Raw genomic sequence first — 20097 nt, 5'->3', positions numbered from 1 at the left:
GAGGCTGAGGCAGGAGGATCATGGATTGTGAGTTCAAAGCCAGCTTAGCAACTTAGTGAGGCCCTAAGTAACTTCCCTAGAATCAGCTGGGGTGCACCTCTCTCCAGACCCTGAAGAATAAGGAGAGTCAGGGAGTTGGGCTGGCGGTGGCGCCCAGACCTGCGCGCAAGCGCTTTTCAAGGCAAAGTCCAGACGGGAGGCTGAGTGGACAGGGAGGTTCACTTCATGTGCAGCCATGGACCCCTTTCAGTGACTGACGGTTCGGATGGTACCTGTTACCTCCAGGGAGCGGAGAAGGGTGGAACACCCTGTGTTCGGGATTCGGGCTGAAGACGGGTGGCAGAGGTCAGAGACACCTCCAGACGCTCCACAGTCGTGTCCCCAAGCCCGCCGCCCGCGGCCTGGAGCCGGCTGGCCCCGCAGCCCTGGGTGCCCAGCGCGGGGCTCGAGTGTCCTCCAGCGCGGGGCAGCACCCGGCCGCAAAATGTGGCGGGGCGGGAGGCGTTAGTCCCTCCCGAACGCCCCCACTTTTAAAATCTCTGCAGTCCCACCCCATCCTTTCCGATCCGGTTCCCGGCAACCGGCACCGGGTCCCGCAGCTGTCTCCGAGCTGGGCGAGGCGCAGCGGGGAGGGTCGGGGCGGGGCCCGGCGGCCGGCCATTGGCCAGGCGGGGCGGGGCGGGGACACCGGAGGTCCCAGGCCGGGGCGCGCGCCGCGGGCCGCAGTTGTCGCCGCAGTCCGAGAGCCAGCTCCGAGCACCGAGCGCCCCCGCCATGAGGGAGATCGTGCACATCCAGGCGGGCCAGTGCGGGAACCAGATCGGCACCAAGGTGGGCCGCGAAGGGACTCGGCTCCCTGCGGGGGGCGGCGCGCTGGGGGTCTCCCCGCACGACCCCGCCCGGCGCCGTCGGTGCTCGGAGCCGGGTCTGCGGGGTCTGCCGGCGCGGGACCTGGGAGCGACTGCGCACCCGCGAGAGCGCGGCGGGCCGCGGGCGGCATCTGGGCCGGGGACCCTCCTCCGCCTGGACCCTTAGCCCCGAAAGGCCACCCGCGGCTCTGTCGCGCCCTGAATCCTGCCCCGAGGCCGGCCCTGGGGGGCGCGGGTGGGGGCGCCCGGGCTGCGGGGGTTCTGACTGCCGCTTTCTCTGCCGCGCCCTCCAAGTTTTGGGAAGTGATCAGCGACGAGCATGGCATCGACCCGGCCGGAGGCTACGTGGGTGACTCGGCGCTGCAGCTGGAGAGGATCAACGTCTACTACAATGAGTCATCGTGTGAGTAGCGCGTCGCCCCCGCCTTCCGCGCCGGGACCCCGCCGTCCCCTGCCGGGTACGCCTTCTTGCCCTGCAGGACTCCGCCGTCCCCGGCCGGGATCCCCGCCATCCCGGGCAGGGACCCCCGCCTTTGCCGCCCAGACCCCTGCGAGTTGCTCCGGATAAACAGTCCCGCAGGACGTAGCAGGATGCCGGCCACTCCCTCGCTCCCCCTGGGGCGGGAAATCCGCCGTGGATTTATTCAAACTGCGGATCCCGCCTATCCCGAGGGTCTGAGCTCTGGGACCCAACCCTGACCACCCACTTGGGGTTTGAAATCAGCTATGCGCCCTGGCCTGCCTTCTCTTTCGTCCTTTCAACAGTGGAACGAAACAACAGAGTAGAATACCTAAGAGGAGGATCCTTGAGAAAAACAGTGATTTTTATTTTTCAGTTTAAAATTTATCTTTTACTGGGGACTCTTGGCTATAATTTTGAAAAAAAACACCCTCCTAAATGACTTTTCTGTTCCTTTGCCGAACTTCAGAAAAGTTCGGCCATCCCTGGAAGCTGAAATTATGATTTCTGGGTAACTAGTGGAGGAGTTTAGTAAGATAAAAATCTAATCCAAGCTGTGGCTTATCCAAGACTGGGAATAATTTTGGAATAGCATTATTCCCATCCTGGATATGTTTACATATATAGTGACTACATGTATACACTATTTCTACAATAATTTTTATTATAAAAATGCTACATGCCCTTCAAAACAACAAAACTCTAAAACACTGAAAGGACACCCAGAAATGACTGGCACTCTGCTGGCACAGCATGGCTGGAGCCCAGGGGTTGAAGACCAGCCTGGGCAGCACACAAAACATGTCACCGGAGATTCTCACTGCACTCAGTGGTTTGGAGTGACCGCACTCTGGAGTCACCTCCTCTTTGTGCACACAGAGCTGGGAAGAGCATTATACATGAATCACTGGCTTCTATTCATGTAAGCAACCATGACAATAGGTCTGGAACACCAGGCTGAGAAGATGGAATTTCTAGGTGGCACTAGAAAATTCCAGTATGCTCTGCACTTCCTGTTGACACTTATGCACAGCTTGGTCACCTCTTTTCCTCTAGCTGGGTGTGTGCAGAGCAGGACAATACTTATTTGGGATCATATTAACCCCATTCTCACAGGGAACAAGTTCTTGCCCAGTTAATGATGTGCTTACAAATAGAAATGCTACACTATCATAAATGACAGCGTCCCTGGGAACACAGAGCCAGTGAGAGAGGGAACACCTGAAGGAGGTGTTCTGACTGGAACTTGGGTATGTGCATGTGTGCATTAAGCAGGAGAAGCCAAAAAGTGGAATGTCACAGCAACATGGAAGTTTGCTGCTACGGATGACGTTTATTTCTATGAAGCTAAAAAGTAAAATAGCCCAACAGGAAAGAGGTGTCAGGAGGAACTGGAAAATGCAGTAGGCAGGAAGGAGTTGGGAGGGGAGATCAGACATCTCATCCTGCCTTTTCCTGGACCGGGTCCCCATCCCAGTTATGTGAAGCTAGCTGGCTGGGTGTAGTGGCTCACAGGGTAGTCCCCACAGTGGCTGGGTGTCCCAGCTTCTTATTAGGATCCTCAAGCCCAGGAGATGGAGATGGACACCAGCCCAGGCAATATAGTAAGACCCTATCTCAAAAAAAAAAAAGAAAAGAAAGAATCTTTGTGATTATAAGTCACAAAATCAAAAGTCATTAGCACCTGTTCTAAGCAGCTCTTTTGGGGGTTGGGGGATCAGAATACTCTACACACCTTGAAGTAACTCACAGGTGGGCATTTTTCTCCTCCAGCTCAGAAATACGTGCCCAGGGCCGCCCTGGTGGACTTGGAGCCTGGCACCATGGACAGTGTGAGGTCCGGGCCTTTTGGGCAGCTCTTCCGACCTGATAACTTCATCTTTGGTAGGTTCCATTTTTCTTGCTTTCTTCTTTCCTCTGTTTTTATTTCGTCATTTGTGTGTGTGTGTGGTGCTGGGGATGGAACTCAGGGCCTTGCACCTGCTAATCAAGTGCTCTGCCACTGAGCTTTATCTCCTGCTTGTCTTCTTTAAAAAAAAAATCAGTTTATGTGTAAGACTAAAAACATCCCATGGTGTAGATACGTTTGGCAAGAACGTTGACAGTCCTGCCTGGCCCACGACCAGGGAACCGCTTTGAAATCTGGACTTTCCTTTAGGGACGTGACCTCTGTCTCTAGGTGCAGTGCTTGTGTTGGCAGTTCTTGTTTGAGAGACAAAGCCCAGGAGACAGTTTTCCACATTGGCTTCTTTCTCCCTCTCATTATAGAGCCATTTCACTATTTGTTTTGGGTACTTTAATGGTCATTTTAACTTCAATGTGTTTTTACCTGTATTTCTTTTTCCATCACCTATAGACAGCTGTGCTGTTTTCTTTCTAAAAGATTGATGCCATATGAGTTGTGCTTTATCAGAGTTGAGTAAATCCTTTTTCCTCCTTTTCCCACCTACCCAATCATGATAGACCCTATCTCTTGCAGACTCCTGAAGAAAAGTGATATAAAATTAAATGAAGTATTATTACAGGTAGAGCCTACAGCTTGGGCAGCAGACTTGAAAATTTCCCATTGGACGATATTAATGTTAGATACTATATACAATTCCCATTATATATCAAAATTACCACTTTAATTATTGTATGAGGCATGTGCCTCGAGGGGAAAAATATTGCTAATCAACAGAAATGCCTCAAATCAGTCAACACGCACACTCTTAGTATAGATTGAATGTCCCTTATCTGAAATGCTTGGGATCTGAAGGATTTCAGATTCTTTTTTTGATTTTGGGATATTTGCAATTTCTTAATTAAACATCTTGGGGATGGGACCCAGTCTAAACACAGAACTCATGTGTGTTCCTTCTACACAGAGCCCGAAGGTAATTTTATACACTATTTTTGGTGCATCTACATTTGACTGTGACCATCACATGAAGTCAGGTGTGGAATTTCCCCTTGTGATGTCATTCATACCAGTTCTCAAAAAGCTTCATATGTTGGAACATTTTGGATTTTGAGATTAGGAATGCTGAACCTGTTTGGGTGAAAGCACCTTCCAAGGAAATGTGAGAATTGTAAAGTCATTGTCTTGATGTAAAGTTACTATGGTAGAGAAATTGAATACATTATTTACAACCTGCATTCCAGCCCCTTCCTCAAAATGCAGCAGGTAGAGATAGTTTAACTGAGGGCAATAACTCCTCCAGAGGAAGAGTGGTGGGAATTCCTTAGCACTCCTTGTGAGGCCAGGTAGCTGCACCTGAATGCAGGTGAAAGCCATGAACAAACTCACTTAAAAATACAGATGCCAGCCAGGTGGTGCACACTGTGATCTCAGCTACTTGGGAGGCTGGGGCAGGAGGAGGACACTGATTTCTTGGCCAGCCTGGGCCACTTAGAAGGAACCTGTCCCAAAGGAATAAAAGGGATGGGGATGTACCTCATTGGTTAGCCCTTGTCCCCATGCCCAAGGCCTGAGTTCAGTCCCCAGCACCACAAAAATAAAAAAAATGAAAAACTCCAAAATAAAACATTACAAACTTCAAATGCAGTTGTGTTTCTAAGAAGGAAAAAAAAAAAAAAAAGCAAAAAACACTCAGGACATGGTGACCAAATAAGACCAAAAGGCAGAGGGTATACAGACCAGGGAGGGCTATGATGGTATGATGGCTACCAGGTATGATGGCTGAGGGAGTGGATGCCCTCCCTGGTTGAAATCTTAGCTCTTTCTGTCACCTGTGACCTTGGGCTTGCTACCCTCTTCTTGGTCCTTCAACTTGTTCATCTATAGATGTGACTTGTCTTTAGTGAGACATGAGGATTAAAGGAAGGAGTGGAATAAAGGAATAAAAGGGTGGGTCGCTGTTCTCTGGTACAGGCTGGGACATTGTAAGATACCCAAAAACATTTGTTGAATTTTGCTATGTGTTCCAATGTGTAGAGAACAAAAACTTCCATGTAGCTGGCAGTAAAAACTCCTCTTACTAAGGATTGATTTCCAGAAACCCATAACAACTTCATACTCCCCGGAGAAACCTTATAAGTAAGTATTCCCAACAAAGTCAGATAAAAGGAAGATATGTCCACTGTCTTTGCTTTTACTTCTGAAGGATCTAGTGGTGCACAGAAACGGGAAATAGACAAAAATTATGTAAAGCGAAAACACAAAATTGTTATGGATTTATAGATTGAACGGTTCTTTTGGAGTTTCCAGATGGGCTATCACTGAAAAATGACTTGCACTTGTGAAAGTTCAGCAAGGTAACCAGTCAGAAGATAAATATAGGCCTGGCCCCGTGGCACATGCTGTAATCTTGGCGACTGGGGAGGCTGAGGCAGGAGGATTGCAAGTTCGAGGCCAGAGTCAGAATCTTAGCAAGATGCTGATTCCAAATAAAAAAGGACTGGGGGTATAGTTTAGTGCAGAGCACCCTGAGTTCAATCCCTAATACCAAAAAGCCGACCCCACCCACATACGTCCAGCATGCAGTGCCTGCGCGCCCTCTAGTGGTGGCCAGGAGCACTGCTCACATGCCCCTGCAAACCAGGCAGCAATTCTGCACTACTGACTCAGTGTCCTGCCCTCTGAGAAGAGCGCGGACTCCGCACTGTACAGGTCGCACTGGATAACTAGACAGCTTTCTCTGGGTGCGTGGGGCTGCGCCCGCAGCAGCCTCCTTCTGGACACTTCCTGTGGCGCCCCGCGTCTTCTCTGGGCCTCTTGGGCTTGGTGCCCTGTCGGGGTTGGCAGTGGCTCAGTGAGAACACATGCCCGCCACCCCTGAGGCTCTGGAGTCCATCCCCAGCACTACAGAAAGTAAAAAAGAAAAAGCTCTACAACCCGTGACTGTAAGGGCACCCGAGCCTGCAAGACTCTGGGACAAGCCACGGCCCTGACTCCTCCACTCCCGTAAAAATACATGCCCTTCAGAATTCTGCAGTTTCCTCCCTCCAGGGGTCCCGGGCTTCTGCATGAATCTGAGAATACCATAAGGCTTCTTCAACCTGAATTAGTTGGGAGAACCTACCTCAGTCTCCGTGAACTTCAGAAAAAGTTAATATGTCACACTATTTGAAGAGTACTTTTTTTTTTTAATGTCAGGTGTGGTAGCACATGCCAGCAACTCAGGAGGTTGAAGCAGGAGGATCACAAGTTAGAGGCCAGCCTTGGCAACTTAGCAAGACCCTGTCTCAAAAAATAAAAAGGGTTGGGGATGTGGCTCAGTGGTCAAGTGCCCCTGGCTCCAGTCCCTGGAACCCAAACAACAACAACAAAGGTATTTTCATCTTTTTTGCTGACTTTCTTTTGTTGTAATCATATTTTGTATTTTTTCCACTGCACATATTATAAGACATGTTCCATGTTAATATGTAGTTTATAGAATCTAACTTTTAATAGTTACATGATGCATAATTAATTCTTAACTTTATAATTGCCAATACCCAGGAGCTCATTCATCCGGGAGCAGTTTCTGCTCTCATAAACAATACTATAGTCAACATCTTGGTTCACATAAAAAATTGTGTTTCTGACTTTGATTTCAGAGTAGATTCTCAAAAGTAAAATTAAACTATTTAAACCCTTTCTATATTTTTCCATCCTTTCCAGAGGCATTAATGCCACCAGCAGTGCTTTGCTCTGCTTTTGCTTGAAATTAAGAGATTTAGTAACCAAACTCTCACCTTAGGGGACTCAGTGCCTCAAAACATTTTTAGCAAATGTAAACTAAACACAAACTCTTGAGTTTGACCATTCTGTATAAGTTGTCAGTGTCAAAAAGAGTCTCTTGTTCACATATGACACAATGACAGAAAACCGAAGGCAAGGTGTTAAAACAATTTGGTGTGGACTCCTGTGGGCACACACACCACACTCATACACCTTATTGCCTTTTTTTGAGGGGGGGGGCTAGGAATTGAACCCAAGGAGGCTGTATCACCCAGCTACACCCCCAGCCCTTTTTTTTTTTTTTTTTTTTTTTTAAGACAGGTCTTGCTAAGTTGTCCAGGCTGGTCTGGATCTTGGGATCCCCCTGCCTCAGCCTCTCAGGTCGTGAGGATTAAGGTGTGGGCCATGCCCTGTTCCCTTGTTGCTTTTGGAGAGGAAATAGGAAAAAAATCTCCAATTTGATATGAAATTCAACTCAAATTTTGTAACATTGGGCTTCCTGTGACTTTGGAATGCTTTACTCTTCAGATGAGCCACTGGTCAGTAGATCTTCCTTATGGTACTCTCCGTGGCCTTGCATGCCTTCCATCTGTCTATGCAAAGCGTTGATGTCTTGGTGGTTTCATGATGGGAGACGAAGAGGCACTGTTATGGGAGGTTTAGAGCAGGTCCTGGCATCAGCTTCCCTTAGGAGCCCAGGCTGGGCATCTCTCCCGCCTTGGGCCTGGCGCAGGACTGAGCGCTCCATTTAGCCTGGACCTTCTGCAGGGCTGGGCTCCATGCCAGGAGGACATGGTCAGTTAAGCGCTGCACTGGTCCCTGGGAAAGTGGATCATGACTGCTCAGGAAGCTGCCAGAAGATGGTTTGTCACAGCAGCAGTGTCACCAGTGGAAGACGATCTCTTTGGTTTAATTTACTTGAGCTGAAAATTAGAAGAGTGTTGAGAATGGGTGTGTCTTCATCTTTCTAGCTATTGATACATGGGATCAAGAAGATTGAGAACAATTTAAGACACACCTATATGGTGACCACGTAGTTTTCCAGGTGTCCCCAGTAAGACTTCAGAAGCGTTAGAAATGGCATTTGCTCCTGAGTTGCTTTTTGCCTCTTTCCTTCTTTGCTGGACACATGGTCCTCCTTTGCCTTCACCCCTAGGGGCTGGAAGTTGGACCCAGAGCCTTGTGAGGCACTTGCTCTACTGTTGAGCTATCCCCAGAAACATCCTTGTTTTTGACTTAGAATAGTTTAAATTTTTAACTAGTTGTAATTTTGAAAAAGTGACATGGTTTTAACTAAGAATTGTGATTTCTTTTAAGTAAATGCACTTGTTTTGGTAAAAATAACCAAATGGAGAATGAAGAAGCATTAGACTATGCAAACTTACCAAATTGTTTGGCTGAATATCAAATAACAAAGAGGCAGAATTGTCTGTGAATTGTAGGCAAACTAAAATAAACCAGTATGGGGTGCCATTCAAGGGTAGTGTGTTTGCTTAGTGTATGGGAGACCCTGAGTTCCATCTCAGCACCCCCAAAATAGACACACCAGCGTCATTTTGTTTTCAGATATAATTTGAAATGGTTGAAGAAACTTGCATTGGTAATGAACATATAATTTTGAAAGTGAAAGAGTTGTGTTTCCCACAACATGGTTATACTTTTAAAAACTCTTTCCTGATGAATTGCTGGTTGCATATCAGTCCTTCCAATTAAATTATGGGAAGAAAAGGAAGCAGCAGAACAAGGTGAGTTCTCCTCTTTTCTATATTTGCAGCTCTTTCTTCCAGATTCAGGACTAGATATGCAGGCAGGGAGCACACAGGGGCAGGGGATGGGTCCATTGCCTGGTGTGAGCTGGGGATAACCAGAGAGTGCACCCCTAGAAAACTCTGGGGACCCGTTGCAGTGTGCCTGCCAAAGATCCCAGCCAGTGTTTAATGAGCTGGAGCCACTGATGAATGTCATGGCATATCTACAGAAGATGTTCAACTTGTGACCCCCAAATATTTAACTAGGAATGTCTGTTGCTATGAGACTGGGAAAATATTTTCAAAAGTTACCAGCTTCCTTCTTTTGTCAGGGGCAGAGAAAACTTCATGACAATCATGTGAATGTAGAGGAAACCCAGTAGCTGGTGGGAGCTGGAGGAAGAGGAAGGGTCAAGCCCAGAGTTGCTGGATACTTGAAATCAGACAAAAATGTCCGAATAGCCGCCTCCATTTTCAGTTGTTGGTTTCTGCTATTTTAATGAGGCCCTATTGACAATTGCACTCAGCAATTCTTTTGTAAAGATGTGATAGTTCTGCATTGAGCTCTGAGTACAAGGCTAGCCCCAAGTTCAAGGTTAACACCAAATAAGAGGCTAGTCCTAAGGTAAGGCTCTCCCAGAGTATAAGGCTAGCCCTGATTTATTCTTCCCAAGGCCCATGGTAGGATCTGGTCAGGTGCTGCCTGCTGGGCTGGGTGGGGAGGGAAGGAGACAGGAATTGATTGAGGCTCAGAAGGGACAAGGACTGAGTCTGTTACCAGAAGGCAGCCAGCCAGCATGGCCGAGTGGAAGAGAGAGACTGTCCCGGTTCCTGAGAGAACAGGCTGGGGACTGTGATGACAGAACAAGGGGGCAGCCACCTGAGAGGGCTGGTATGATGCAGGTGGAGTGCTCTGAGCCACAGGCCTGCTGTGCCCAGCTGGGCAACAGGAGTGGGGCTGGCTCAGAGACCTGGGAGGCCTGCTGTGCAGCTTCAGCCAGCCAATTCTGCTCTCAGGAAACTTCCCTTCTTAATATGGAAATGTGTCTTCACCACCAGATGAAGGCAAAGGGCTCACACATGCTTTTTTCAAACAAGACACAGTATGTGGTGTAGAAATGGAATCCCCTCTCCTACCTGTGCCCCTGGGATCTTATTTCTGAGGAAGGTTGGGGTTCTCTGTGTGCACTTGGGTGCACACTCACACACAGTTGATTCTGCTTTTGGAAAATGATGCAGCTGTGCAGCCTCAGATACAGCCTTGTGAAAAGTTCAATCACATACGTGGGGCATCCTTTACGACAGTCCCTGAACCTTTCCTGTGTACAGGTCATTTAGCATTTCCCTGTTTATTGAAGGCTTTTAACGTAATTTCCTTAAAGGCATGTTTTCATATTTTAATTTCTCTTGATTATCACAAAATACGTTTTGTGTAGTTGAAATGTTCTAAGCAACCAATATTGTTGAAACTGCCTCCCCCGCAATGGCCCCATCCTTCAGTGACAGCCTGGTCTTTCAGAGCTTTTGCTGGCTCAGGGTACAGCATTTCTGTGGTACACGATTCAAAAGGAAAAGCAGAGTGAGTAGTAAAAGGTTGATTTCCTTTCTTCCCCAAGCTGGTCCCTGTTGCCTCTCAGAAGATCTCCTGCATTCTTTCAGTTGTATTTTTGTGCAGATACGCACCGTGGTAGCCAGCATCAAGCAGTTTAGTAACTTGTTCCCACTCCCAGCAACATATTTGAAAATCTTTCCATTTCAGAGCTAGATCCTCGTTCCTGATGTGGCCATTAGTGTTCCTCTGTATAGATACTGGCATGGATTTTCTTTTTCTTTTTGGTTCCAGGGATTGAACCCAGGGGCACTTAACAACTGAGCCACATTCCCCAGCCCATTTTATTTTTTGTTTTGAAACAGGGTCTCATTAAGTTGCTCAGGGTCTCCCTAAATTGCTGAGACTGGTCTTGAACTTGTGATCCTCCTGACTCAGCCTCCCATGTTGCTGAGATTATAGCATGTGCCACCACACCCAGCCTGACAGAGATTTAACCAGACCTCTGGTAATAGATTTTGAATTGTTTCCTTTTTTCTTTACTGTTACAAAGTACTTCTCAGTCAATATTTGTATATATTTCATTTTCCTCATATACAGGTTTATATATCTAGAATCACTGAAGTATAATGACTGAATCTAGGGATTTTTTTATTTTTTATTTTATTTTTTTAGTACTGGGAATTTAACTCAGGAGTGCTTTACTACTAGCTAAGTCCCCAGCACACACAGCCACCCCACTTTTATTTTTGAAACAGGGTCTAAGTTGCTGAGGCTAGCCTTGAACTTGCGATCCTCCTGTTTCAGCCTCCTGAGTCCCTGGTTACAGGCATGTGCCGTCATGCCTGGCTAGACACTGATTTTGATAGCTGCACTCAGTCCTTCTCCCTAAGGGCCATGTCTCTTGATACCTCCAGAAGTTCTGGATGACCAGGCCTCTCCCCAAACTCTCACCAATACTATCCAGCTTTTTGATCTCTGTCAATTTTATAGGGAAAAATAGAGTGTCTTTGTTTTAATTTGTAATTGTCTTATGAAAAAGGCTGACCACTCTTTCAAATATTTAAGCTATTTTAATTTCCCTTTTTGTGTCCACTGCCTGGTTGTATCCTTTGCCCATTTTTCTAGTGGCTGCTGTGGACTTCCTTACTGATTTGTGGAACTCTTTATATATTTAAGGAAGTTGCCCCTTCCTATGTGACGTGAGTCACTGATAGGTCAATACGTTTTAAACTCACATAGGATTTTGGTTGCTTTTCTTGCTTGGCCGACTTCACTGGATACACGTGGTATCCAGTGAAGCAGGGCCACCGGAGCAGGACCATTGATAAGGCTGAACCTGTTGAGCCTGCTAGGGACCGCAGCAGACCCCGTGGCCAGGAGCCTCACGTCGGCTGGTCAAAGGTGGACAGGGAGGGGGCACCTCTCATCTGATGTGGCAGTGGGCGCTCAGAGGTGCTTGGTGGAGTCCTGCCTTCCTGCACAGGACTCTCCTGGGCATGGGTGGCCTCAGGGGTGGACTTGCCCCTGGAGAAGAGAGGCTGAGCTCTGAGGGCAGCCGCACACTGTGACTACCCACTGGAATAGTCAGATCACCTTCTGAGTACCTGGGGAGCCTGGGTAGTGGCCCAGGCCTGTTATCCAAGCCACGCCAGAGGCTGACTCAGGTGGATGATAAGTTCAAGGCCAGACTCAGTAATCTAGTGAGGCCCTGTCTCTAAATAATAATCAATCAATAAATAAGGGGCTGTAGCTCTGTGGTAGAGTACCTCTGGGTTCAACCCCAGTACCACAAGAACAAAACCCAGTGAATGGGTAAAGGTCTGTGTAATCCTATACAAGTATGTATACAACTTGAGCAAGATAAATGTACAGCCTGAAGAATTTGATGAAAACAGATTTAAAATATTTCATTAAAAATTAAACTGATGGACTGGGGATATAGCTCAGTTGGTAAGGTGCTTGCCTTGCATGCACAAGGCCCTGGGTTCAATCCCCAGCACGACAAAAGAAAAAAAAAATTAAACTGACAAATTTGTATTAGAATTAATATCTATTTCTCCAATTCTTTTGAAGTATACTGAGATAAACAAACTGCCTTAAAATGAAAGAGTGGGCACACATTTAGTAAGTCTGGTAAGCCTTTTTGTTATTCCTTCAGAAACAAGAAAGGAATGACTGATGTGAAATATGTATAACATATGACACATTATTTTGTGATGGGGTTGTTTCCAATTCTGCTTTCCACAATGTGAATTGTTGATTGACAGACGATTAAAATACTTTTTTTTTTGTACTGGGGATTGAACTAGGGTGCTTTACCTCTGAGCTACATCCCCAGTCCTTTTTATTTTTTATTTTGAACAGGGTCTCTGTTTAGTACCTCGTAAATTCTGAGGCTGGCCTCGAACTTGCAAAACCTCTTGTCTCAGATTCCTACGCAACTGGGATTATAGGTATTGCAGTTTACAATACTTTGATAGATTTGCATGTAACTCAGAATAAACTCAAAGAACCCAATGATACTGTATAACATAATTAATTTCCATTTACATACATAGGTGGATGAGATTTTTTCAGTGTTTATTATATATGTACAGAAAGAAATAGAATTGCCTTGTCCCATTTTGGCAATATTTAATATTCACCATTGGGTAAATGAACTAATTAAAAAATATAGATATCATTTTTAAAAAATATTTATTCTTAGGTTTAGGTAGATACAATATCTTTATTTTACATTTATGTGGTGCTGAGGATCAACCCCCAGTGCCTTGTGCATGCTAGACAAGCACTCTACCACAGAGCCACAACCCCATTTTTAACACCTTGTAATCATGAGTCTAAAAATGAGTTTTCAGTGGGCATGGTGATACACATTTGTAATCCCAGCAGCTTGGGAGGCTAAGGCAGGAGGATCCCACATTTGAGGCCAGCCTCAGCAATTTAGTGAGACCCTGTCTGAAGATAAAAAATAAAAAGGGCTGGAGATGTAGCTCAGTGGTGGAGTGCTTGCCTACAATAAGCAAGCCCTTGGGTTCAGTGCTAAGTACTGTGTGCCATGAGCACATACACACACACAAATGAAATTACCACATCAAGATGGACATACATCTTAAGTATCTTTAAATTTTTATTTAGGTGCTGGGGAGTAGCTAGGATTATAGGCATCGTAACCGTGCCTGTCTGAATCTACAGCCCAGAGGTGTGCACTCCATCACTGAGCTACACCCTCAGCCCTTGTGAAATATTTTGACTTGTCTATAAAGTATTAATTTAGGAGCTGGGTGTGATGGTGCATGCCTGTTATTCCAGTGGCTCCGGAGGCTGAGACAGGAGGATCACAAGTTCAAAGCCAGCCTCAGCAAAAGCAAGGCACTAAGCTCTCAGTGAGACCCTGTCTGTAAATAAAAAAGAAAATAGGGCTGGGGATGAGGCTCAGTGGCTGAGTGCCCCTGAGTTCAATACCCAGTACCCTCCCCCCTAACACACAATGAATCAGTCAGTCAATCAATAGAAAGTACTAACTTAGGGCCGGGGATGTGGCTCAGTGGTAAAGGCTCGCTTAGCATGTGATAAGGCGCTGAGTTTGATCCCAGCACCGCAAAAAATAAATAAAAAAGGAAATTTATATGCCAGCCAGCGGTTGGTGGAGCCTGTTTCCTCATCCCTCTGACTTGGGCCCGCACTGCGTTTTGTAACCATTTCACACACCTTTTCCATGGCCATTTAAAGAGCGTTAACCCCGAGGAGAGTTCCTTCCCAGCCGCCCCTTGAAACACATGGGTCTCTGTTGCTCTCTTGCAGGACAGACGGGCGCCGGCAACAACTGGGCCAAGGGCCACTACACCGAGGGCGCAGAGCTGGTGGACTCGGTCCTGGATGTGGTGCGCAAGGAGTGTGAGCACTGCGACTGCCTGCAGGGCTTCCAGCTGACCCACTCGCTGGGCGGCGGCACGGGCTCGGGAATGGGCACGCTGCTCATCAGCAAGATCCGCGAGGAGTACCCCGACCGCATCATGAACACCTTCAGCGTCATGCCCTCGCCCAAGGTATCTGACACGGTGGTGGAGCCCTACAACGCCACGCTGTCGGTGCACCAGCTGGTGGAGAACACGGACGAGACCTACTGCATCGACAACGAGGCGCTCTACGACATCTGCTTCCGCACCCTCAAGCTGACCACTCCCACCTACGGGGACCTTAACCACCTGGTGTCAGCCACCATGAGCGGGGTCACCACCTCGCTGCGCTTCCCCGGTCAGCTCAACGCCGACCTGCGGAAGCTGGCCGTGAACATGGTGCCCTTCCCGCGCCTGCACTTCTTCATGCCGGGCTTCGCGCCACTGACCGCCCGGGGCAGCCAGCAGTACCGCGCGCTGACAGTGCCCGAGCTCACTCAGCAGATGTTCGACGCCAAGAACATGATGGCTGCCTGTGACCCACGCCATGGCCGCTATTTGACCGTGGCCACCGTCTTCCGTGGCCCCATGTCCATGAAGGAGGTGGATGAGCAGATGCTGGCCATCCAGAACAAGAACAGCAGCTACTTTGTGGAGTGGATCCCCAACAACGTCAAGGTGGCCGTGTGCGACATTCCGCCGCGTGGCCTGAAGATGGCCTCAACCTTTATTGGCAACAGCACAGCCATCCAGGAGCTGTTCAAGCGCATCTCGGAGCAGTTCTCAGCCATGTTCCGCCGCAAGGCCTTCCTGCATTGGTTCACCGGTGAGGGCATGGACGAGATGGAGTTCACCGAGGCCGAGAGCAACATGAACGACTTGGTGTCCGAATACCAGCAGTACCAGGATGCCACTGTAAACGATGGAGAGGAAGCTTTTGAAGATGAGGAAGAGGAGATCAATGAATAAAGGCGCTGCCCTGTCCCCAACCAATGTGAAATGCGCGTATTCTTCCTTTTACCTGATGGTTGTGGAGAGGTGCACTGGTCTCTAGATACATGGGGTAGGTCCCTGGCAAGTGCAGAGCTGAGAGGTCAGCTGGAATAAAGTCTATATTTTACAATAGCAGAGAATAGGCGGTCCTACCCTTTCCAGTCAGCCTAGTGAGATTCTGTACTGGAGCATTTGAGAGAAACAACTAGGGAGCCATGAAGGGCTAATGGAAAAAAAAACCCACCTGCCAGTATGCATTCAGACATCTGTGAGAAATAGCAAGGGGCTTAGAAACAGGGTGTTTTCATCCTTCCTGATGAACATTGGAGCTTGCAGTGTTGCCTTGTTTGAATATACAGTATGGAACTTTGAAACAAATCTAGTCATAATAAAACCTATTCTGTTGTGGCATCCAACCCTGTGCAACAGAAAGTTACTTTGCATGGTTACAATGGCAAGGTGGGCCACTGGTCCTTCCCTGGGGTGCACTGCACCCAGCTCACTAAAGGAACTGGGGCCTTTTTAAAACTGGAGGCTTCAAAGGGTGGCAATCACATTGTTCCTGAGCTTGGAAGTAGTGCAGACATAAAGGAAAGCCCTTCTGCCCGTTTGTTTCTGCAGCGCTGGGGATGGAACCCAGAGCCTTGCCCTTGGGGCAAGCCCTCTACCAATGACCATGCTCCCAGCTTCTCGGCTGTTTACAGTCCCCATTACAGAATCTTTCATCTCAGCTGTCAGGTTCTGGGCTGCAGGCTCCCAGCCTTCTTGCCAGAAAAGCCCACCAGCAAGTGGAAGCACTCAGCTCCTCAGAGCTGCCATGTGTTCTTCCACCAGCATTGAGGCTGGGGGTTGGGGGCTGGAACCAGGCCCAGCTTGGAGAGGGAGGGGCTTTCCCCACTTCTTGGTTTCCACAATTTCTGTGGAAAGTCTTAAAGCCAAATCCAGCTGGGTGTGGTGACACACACCTGTAATCCCAGTGGCTCAGCGGTAGAAGTAGGAGGATCACAAATTCAAAGCCAGTCATAGCAACTTGGTGAAACCCTGTCTCAAAATAAATAGGGCTAGGATGTGGTTCAGTGGTAGAGCACTCCTGCATTCATTCTCTGAAAAAGAGGCAAATGCCATAGGACTTGACAGGTGAGCTTTACTGGTAATTGGTAGACCTTGCTGTTCACTAGTACTTCTGGTTTAATCCTTTTGACCCTCCTGAGGTTAGCAGCGACTGCGTGTGGCTTTGCTTCAGACCTAGTGAGCATGGTGTCACTCCCAGGTGAAAACATTCAAGCCGGTGCCCACCTGCTGGCAGCCTAGACCCTTCCCACTCATTCATCTAGTCCCTGAGTAACCATGTTGAGCAGATATCCTCTGCACTTTGACAGAATGAGACGAAGCATTATTTGGAACTGAAAGCCAGCATTACCCTCAGCTTAACCAGAACGCCCATGCTCCGAGACCCCAGTCCTTCAGTAACTTTGCTTTGTTATGCCCCAGCCATGGGCAGATAGAAAGTTAATCACTGAACACAGCAGTGTGACCCAAGGTGTGCAGTTCTCATCTGCAGAAATCTAATCTCTTGTGAGACAATAGACAACAGTAATCTACCACCTCACCACTCACATCTATCCTAGAAGACGCTGCTTTGACTAAGGAGATTAAGATGACTGTGAGTCCCAACAGTGGGTCAGGCTCACCTGTGCCACCCTTTCCATGCCTCATCCACCTGGGAAGGGCAAAATAGGTATGGAGGCCACACTGGCTGGCCAAGACCTAACCCTAACCCTAACCCTAACCCTAACCCTAACCCAGAGCCTTAGCATGCTTTCCCTCACTAAAAATGCCATGTGACTAATGTAACTTTCCAAGCCTCACTCATAGGGTACTACTCGCCTGCCCAGACCAGGAGGACTCACAGCTGAGGCCTGTCAACCTTGTACCTCTCTTTACAGTGGTTCTGCTGGGCGGGGAATAGCCCCACCCTTGTGCCCAAGTGGTCTTTACAGCCTGGCTACCTCTCAAAAGCACACAAGGAGGGAAGGAGCTGGAAAGTCCATTCTTTTTGCAGGTCACCAGGCACGACAGGTGCTGGTAGAGAGCCAGCTAGGTATGGAGGCTCCCATTTTTTTTTTTTTTTTTAGAGAGAGAGAATTTTAATATTTATTTTTTAGTTATCGGCGGATACAACATCTTTGTTTTGTATGTGGTGCTGAGGATCGAACCCGGGCCGCACGCATGCCAGGCAAGCACGCTACCGCTTGAGCCACATCCCCAGCCCCAAGGCTCCCATTTTGTAATGTGGGTCTGTGGAGTACACAAGGCTGCTTCTGTGGCCTAACCCCAGTGTAGGGCTGCTATAGGGATGCCACCAGATTGAAAAGTCACCGTTCTCACTGCTTCAATGTCACACAAAGCAAGCTGGAACAGCATTAAAGGAGGCAGCTAAAAAAGAAATACTTACAAATGCACCAGTGTTTGGTGCCTCACAAGTCCAAATAACAGCATCTGAAGACAGTTAAGTCTTCCTCATGCCATCTTCTGTAAGAATTTTGATCTAGGTTTGCAAACTTGCAGTTTTCTGGAACCATACACTTAAGCTTTCTGATAGCAAGTAGCAATTATTAAACAGACCACTCCCGAGGCATCCTGGGGGGGTCAAGATCCACTGTCACCTTTTTGAAAACGAGGCGTGGTTAGGGACAGACGACCAGCCACACCAACTTCTAGACTGAGATGTGTGACCCACACCTGTTCATGATGACCCCGACCAACAGGGCTTATCATTCATTCTCTCAAAGACCAACTTTGGGAACCAACATGTATCATCCTGGGACACAAATCCAGAAGACACTGACCTCTGTGGGAACTGACGAGGACAGTGAGACATTGTGAAGAATCACCCTCTAAAACATTAGAACATTTGATTTCTTGTCATGTTTTCTAAAAGTAACCAAAACAAACAGTGATCTTTGTGCATTCAGGAAAAAAATACAGTGTTTACATTTTATTTTTGGTGTAACGAAGCCATATTTATATAATACATTCACATTTTTAAATATGTTACAGTTCTCTATAGAAAAAACATTCTGTTAAAAAGCAACAAGTGATCTCGATCAAGTTTTCAAAATTAAGTCAAATCAAAAATCTTATCAGTACTCCAATTTAATTTCACCAGTCCATCTGCAAAAAGAAACTCAAGAGAAATAGGAATGAAGAATGGGTGACGAAAAGAGAAGAATCTCCTCTTCCCTCGTTGTGGAGATCCCACAGATGCCATCCCTGCCGCTCCTGCCTGGCTTGCTGTTGGTGTACCAGGGACTGGCCTGGAGGCAGAGAGGCCATGGCACAGTGATCTCCCCGACCTTCTAAGGAGAGGCTGGGGTGCCCCTCCACCCACACTTCCAGTTGGTTGGCTGCTGGCTCAGCAGCTGGCTGTATCCACTGAGCAGTGCTGTAACTCTTCTGAAAGCCAGTGCTGGAACAATGTGCAAATCAAAACCCACAGGCCCATACACTAACACTAAAACGGTCTCCACCCTTGCATCTGGGTGGCGACTTTCTCGCCGGAGGGCTCCTCTTTCTCCTTTTCCCGCTCCTTGTTCCAGTCCTTCAGGCCCTCAGGAAGAGAAGTGTCTTCATCCAAGCTGCCAGTGCCTTCCACAAATTCTTCATATGTAGACTTTTCTGCAAATGGTCTAGGGCCCAGAAGTTCAACCATATCATTTTTATCTAATACTTCTTTTTCTAACAATAGAAGAGCAACCTGAAATATGAACAACTTCCATTAAGTACAGTTATTTAGCAAGCACTATTCAAAACTAACGTTTTTATTTATAGCTGACCTTACCCCAAGAAAGGATCTAAGATAAATGGGAAAGATGTCTCATAAATAAGGTCACATGACATTAGAGTAAGATGTGTATAATACGTGAAATAACAGTTCCCTCCTGAGTGAGAGGGCACATCTGCAGGATGAATGAATACATGCTTCTGATAAAGAACAAGGGCTCTCTTGGTTAATTTTTGTTTCACTGGGGATTGAACCCACGGGTGTTCTGCCACCGAGCTGCATCTCCAGCCCTTTTCATCTTTTTTAATATTTATTTTTTTAGTTTTAGCTAGACACAATATCTTTATGTGGTGTTGAGGATCGAACTCAGTATCTTGCGTATGCCAGGCGAGTGTGCTACCACTTGAGCCACATCCCCAGCCCAGCCCAGCCCTTTTCATTTTTGAGATAGGATCTGGCTAAGTTGCCCAAGTTGGGTTCAAACTTGCAATCTCCAAGTAGCTGAGATTACACTAGGTTTGCTTTTCAAAGCAAATAATAATATATTTTTTAATGTGCTGTCTTGGAGGCCATTAGCTTGGGGTTGTTTCTCACCTATAACTCACACACAAGCGAACTGAAATTTCCTTAACAGCATTCTCTGTAGCTGATTTTGAATGGCGCTTCAACTAATCACAGCCAAGCAGCCTGTTAGTTATATAACTTGGGACTTCCTATTATACCATACCCAAAAAAGGTAAAGGCTTAGCAGGAGCCAATCAAGCAGCTTCTCTACTCTGCTTCAGGGTTTGGCTCCAAAGCTCTCTAAATATCTTCTGCAAAATCTTCTGATTTTGAGCACTGCTGGATTTATGATTTTTTCTTTTTTTGGCTCAAACTTTTTTTGTCCAAGTTTTCCTTTTAATGTGCTTCTACACACAAAGAAATATAATATTCTCAAAGGATATGTAGAAAGTAACAGTGGTTTTGTGGAGGGATCAGATTAGAAGAAAGGAGAGAAATGGAGTGAGCTACGAACAGAAAAAGCAGAAAAAACAATCAAGAGGGCTTGGAATGTAGCTCAGTGGTATGTGCTTGCCCAGCATGCATGGGGCCCAGGGTTCCATCCCCAGCATGGCAAAAAACAT

The 20097-nt window shown here is 47.2% G+C and overlaps 2 protein-coding genes across 2 annotated transcripts in view; one reads left to right on the top strand and one right to left on the bottom strand.

The window, feature by feature from the left end:
- Positions 1-699: 699 nt before the first annotated feature.
- On the top strand, positions 700-15186 carry Tubb6 (tubulin beta 6 class V). Its single transcript, XM_027920268.2, has 4 exons — positions 700-831; positions 1164-1272; positions 3103-3213; positions 14099-15186. The coding sequence occupies exons 1-4, from the start codon at positions 775-777 to the stop codon at positions 15160-15162; spliced, it is 1341 nt and encodes a 446-aa protein (XP_027776069.1). The 5' UTR covers positions 700-774; the 3' UTR covers positions 15163-15186.
- A 2910-nt stretch (positions 15187-18096) lies between these two features.
- Afg3l2 (AFG3 like matrix AAA peptidase subunit 2) overlaps positions 18097-20097 on the bottom strand; it is a 44709-nt gene continuing 42708 nt past the window's right edge. The window contains exon 17 of the mRNA XM_027920269.2: positions 18097-18943. Coding sequence (XP_027776070.1) covers positions 18701-18943 — 243 coding nt within the window. The 3' untranslated portion in view covers positions 18097-18700. The remainder of the gene's footprint in view (positions 18944-20097) is intronic.

Source organism: Marmota flaviventris, chromosome 16 (genome assembly GCF_047511675.1).
Source record: "Marmota flaviventris isolate mMarFla1 chromosome 16, mMarFla1.hap1, whole genome shotgun sequence".
Classification (NCBI taxonomy): domain Eukaryota; kingdom Metazoa; phylum Chordata; class Mammalia; order Rodentia; family Sciuridae; genus Marmota; species Marmota flaviventris.
Note: the sequence above shows the minus strand (reverse complement) of the source record. Positions and strands in the feature narration are given on the sequence as shown.

Bases quoted from the DNA above. Each gene is read 5' to 3' on its own strand.
- Tubb6 (XM_027920268.2), top strand. From the start codon at position 775: ATGAGGGAGATCGTGCACATCCAGGCGGGCCAGTGCGGGAACCAGATC. The intron at 1,273-3,102 runs GTGAGTAGCGCG...TTTCTCCTCCAG, and splicing joins CTACTACAATGAGTCATCGT to CTCAGAAATACGTGCCCAGG. The intron at 3,214-14,098 runs GTAGGTTCCATT...GCTCTCTTGCAG, and splicing joins ACCTGATAACTTCATCTTTG to GACAGACGGGCGCCGGCAAC.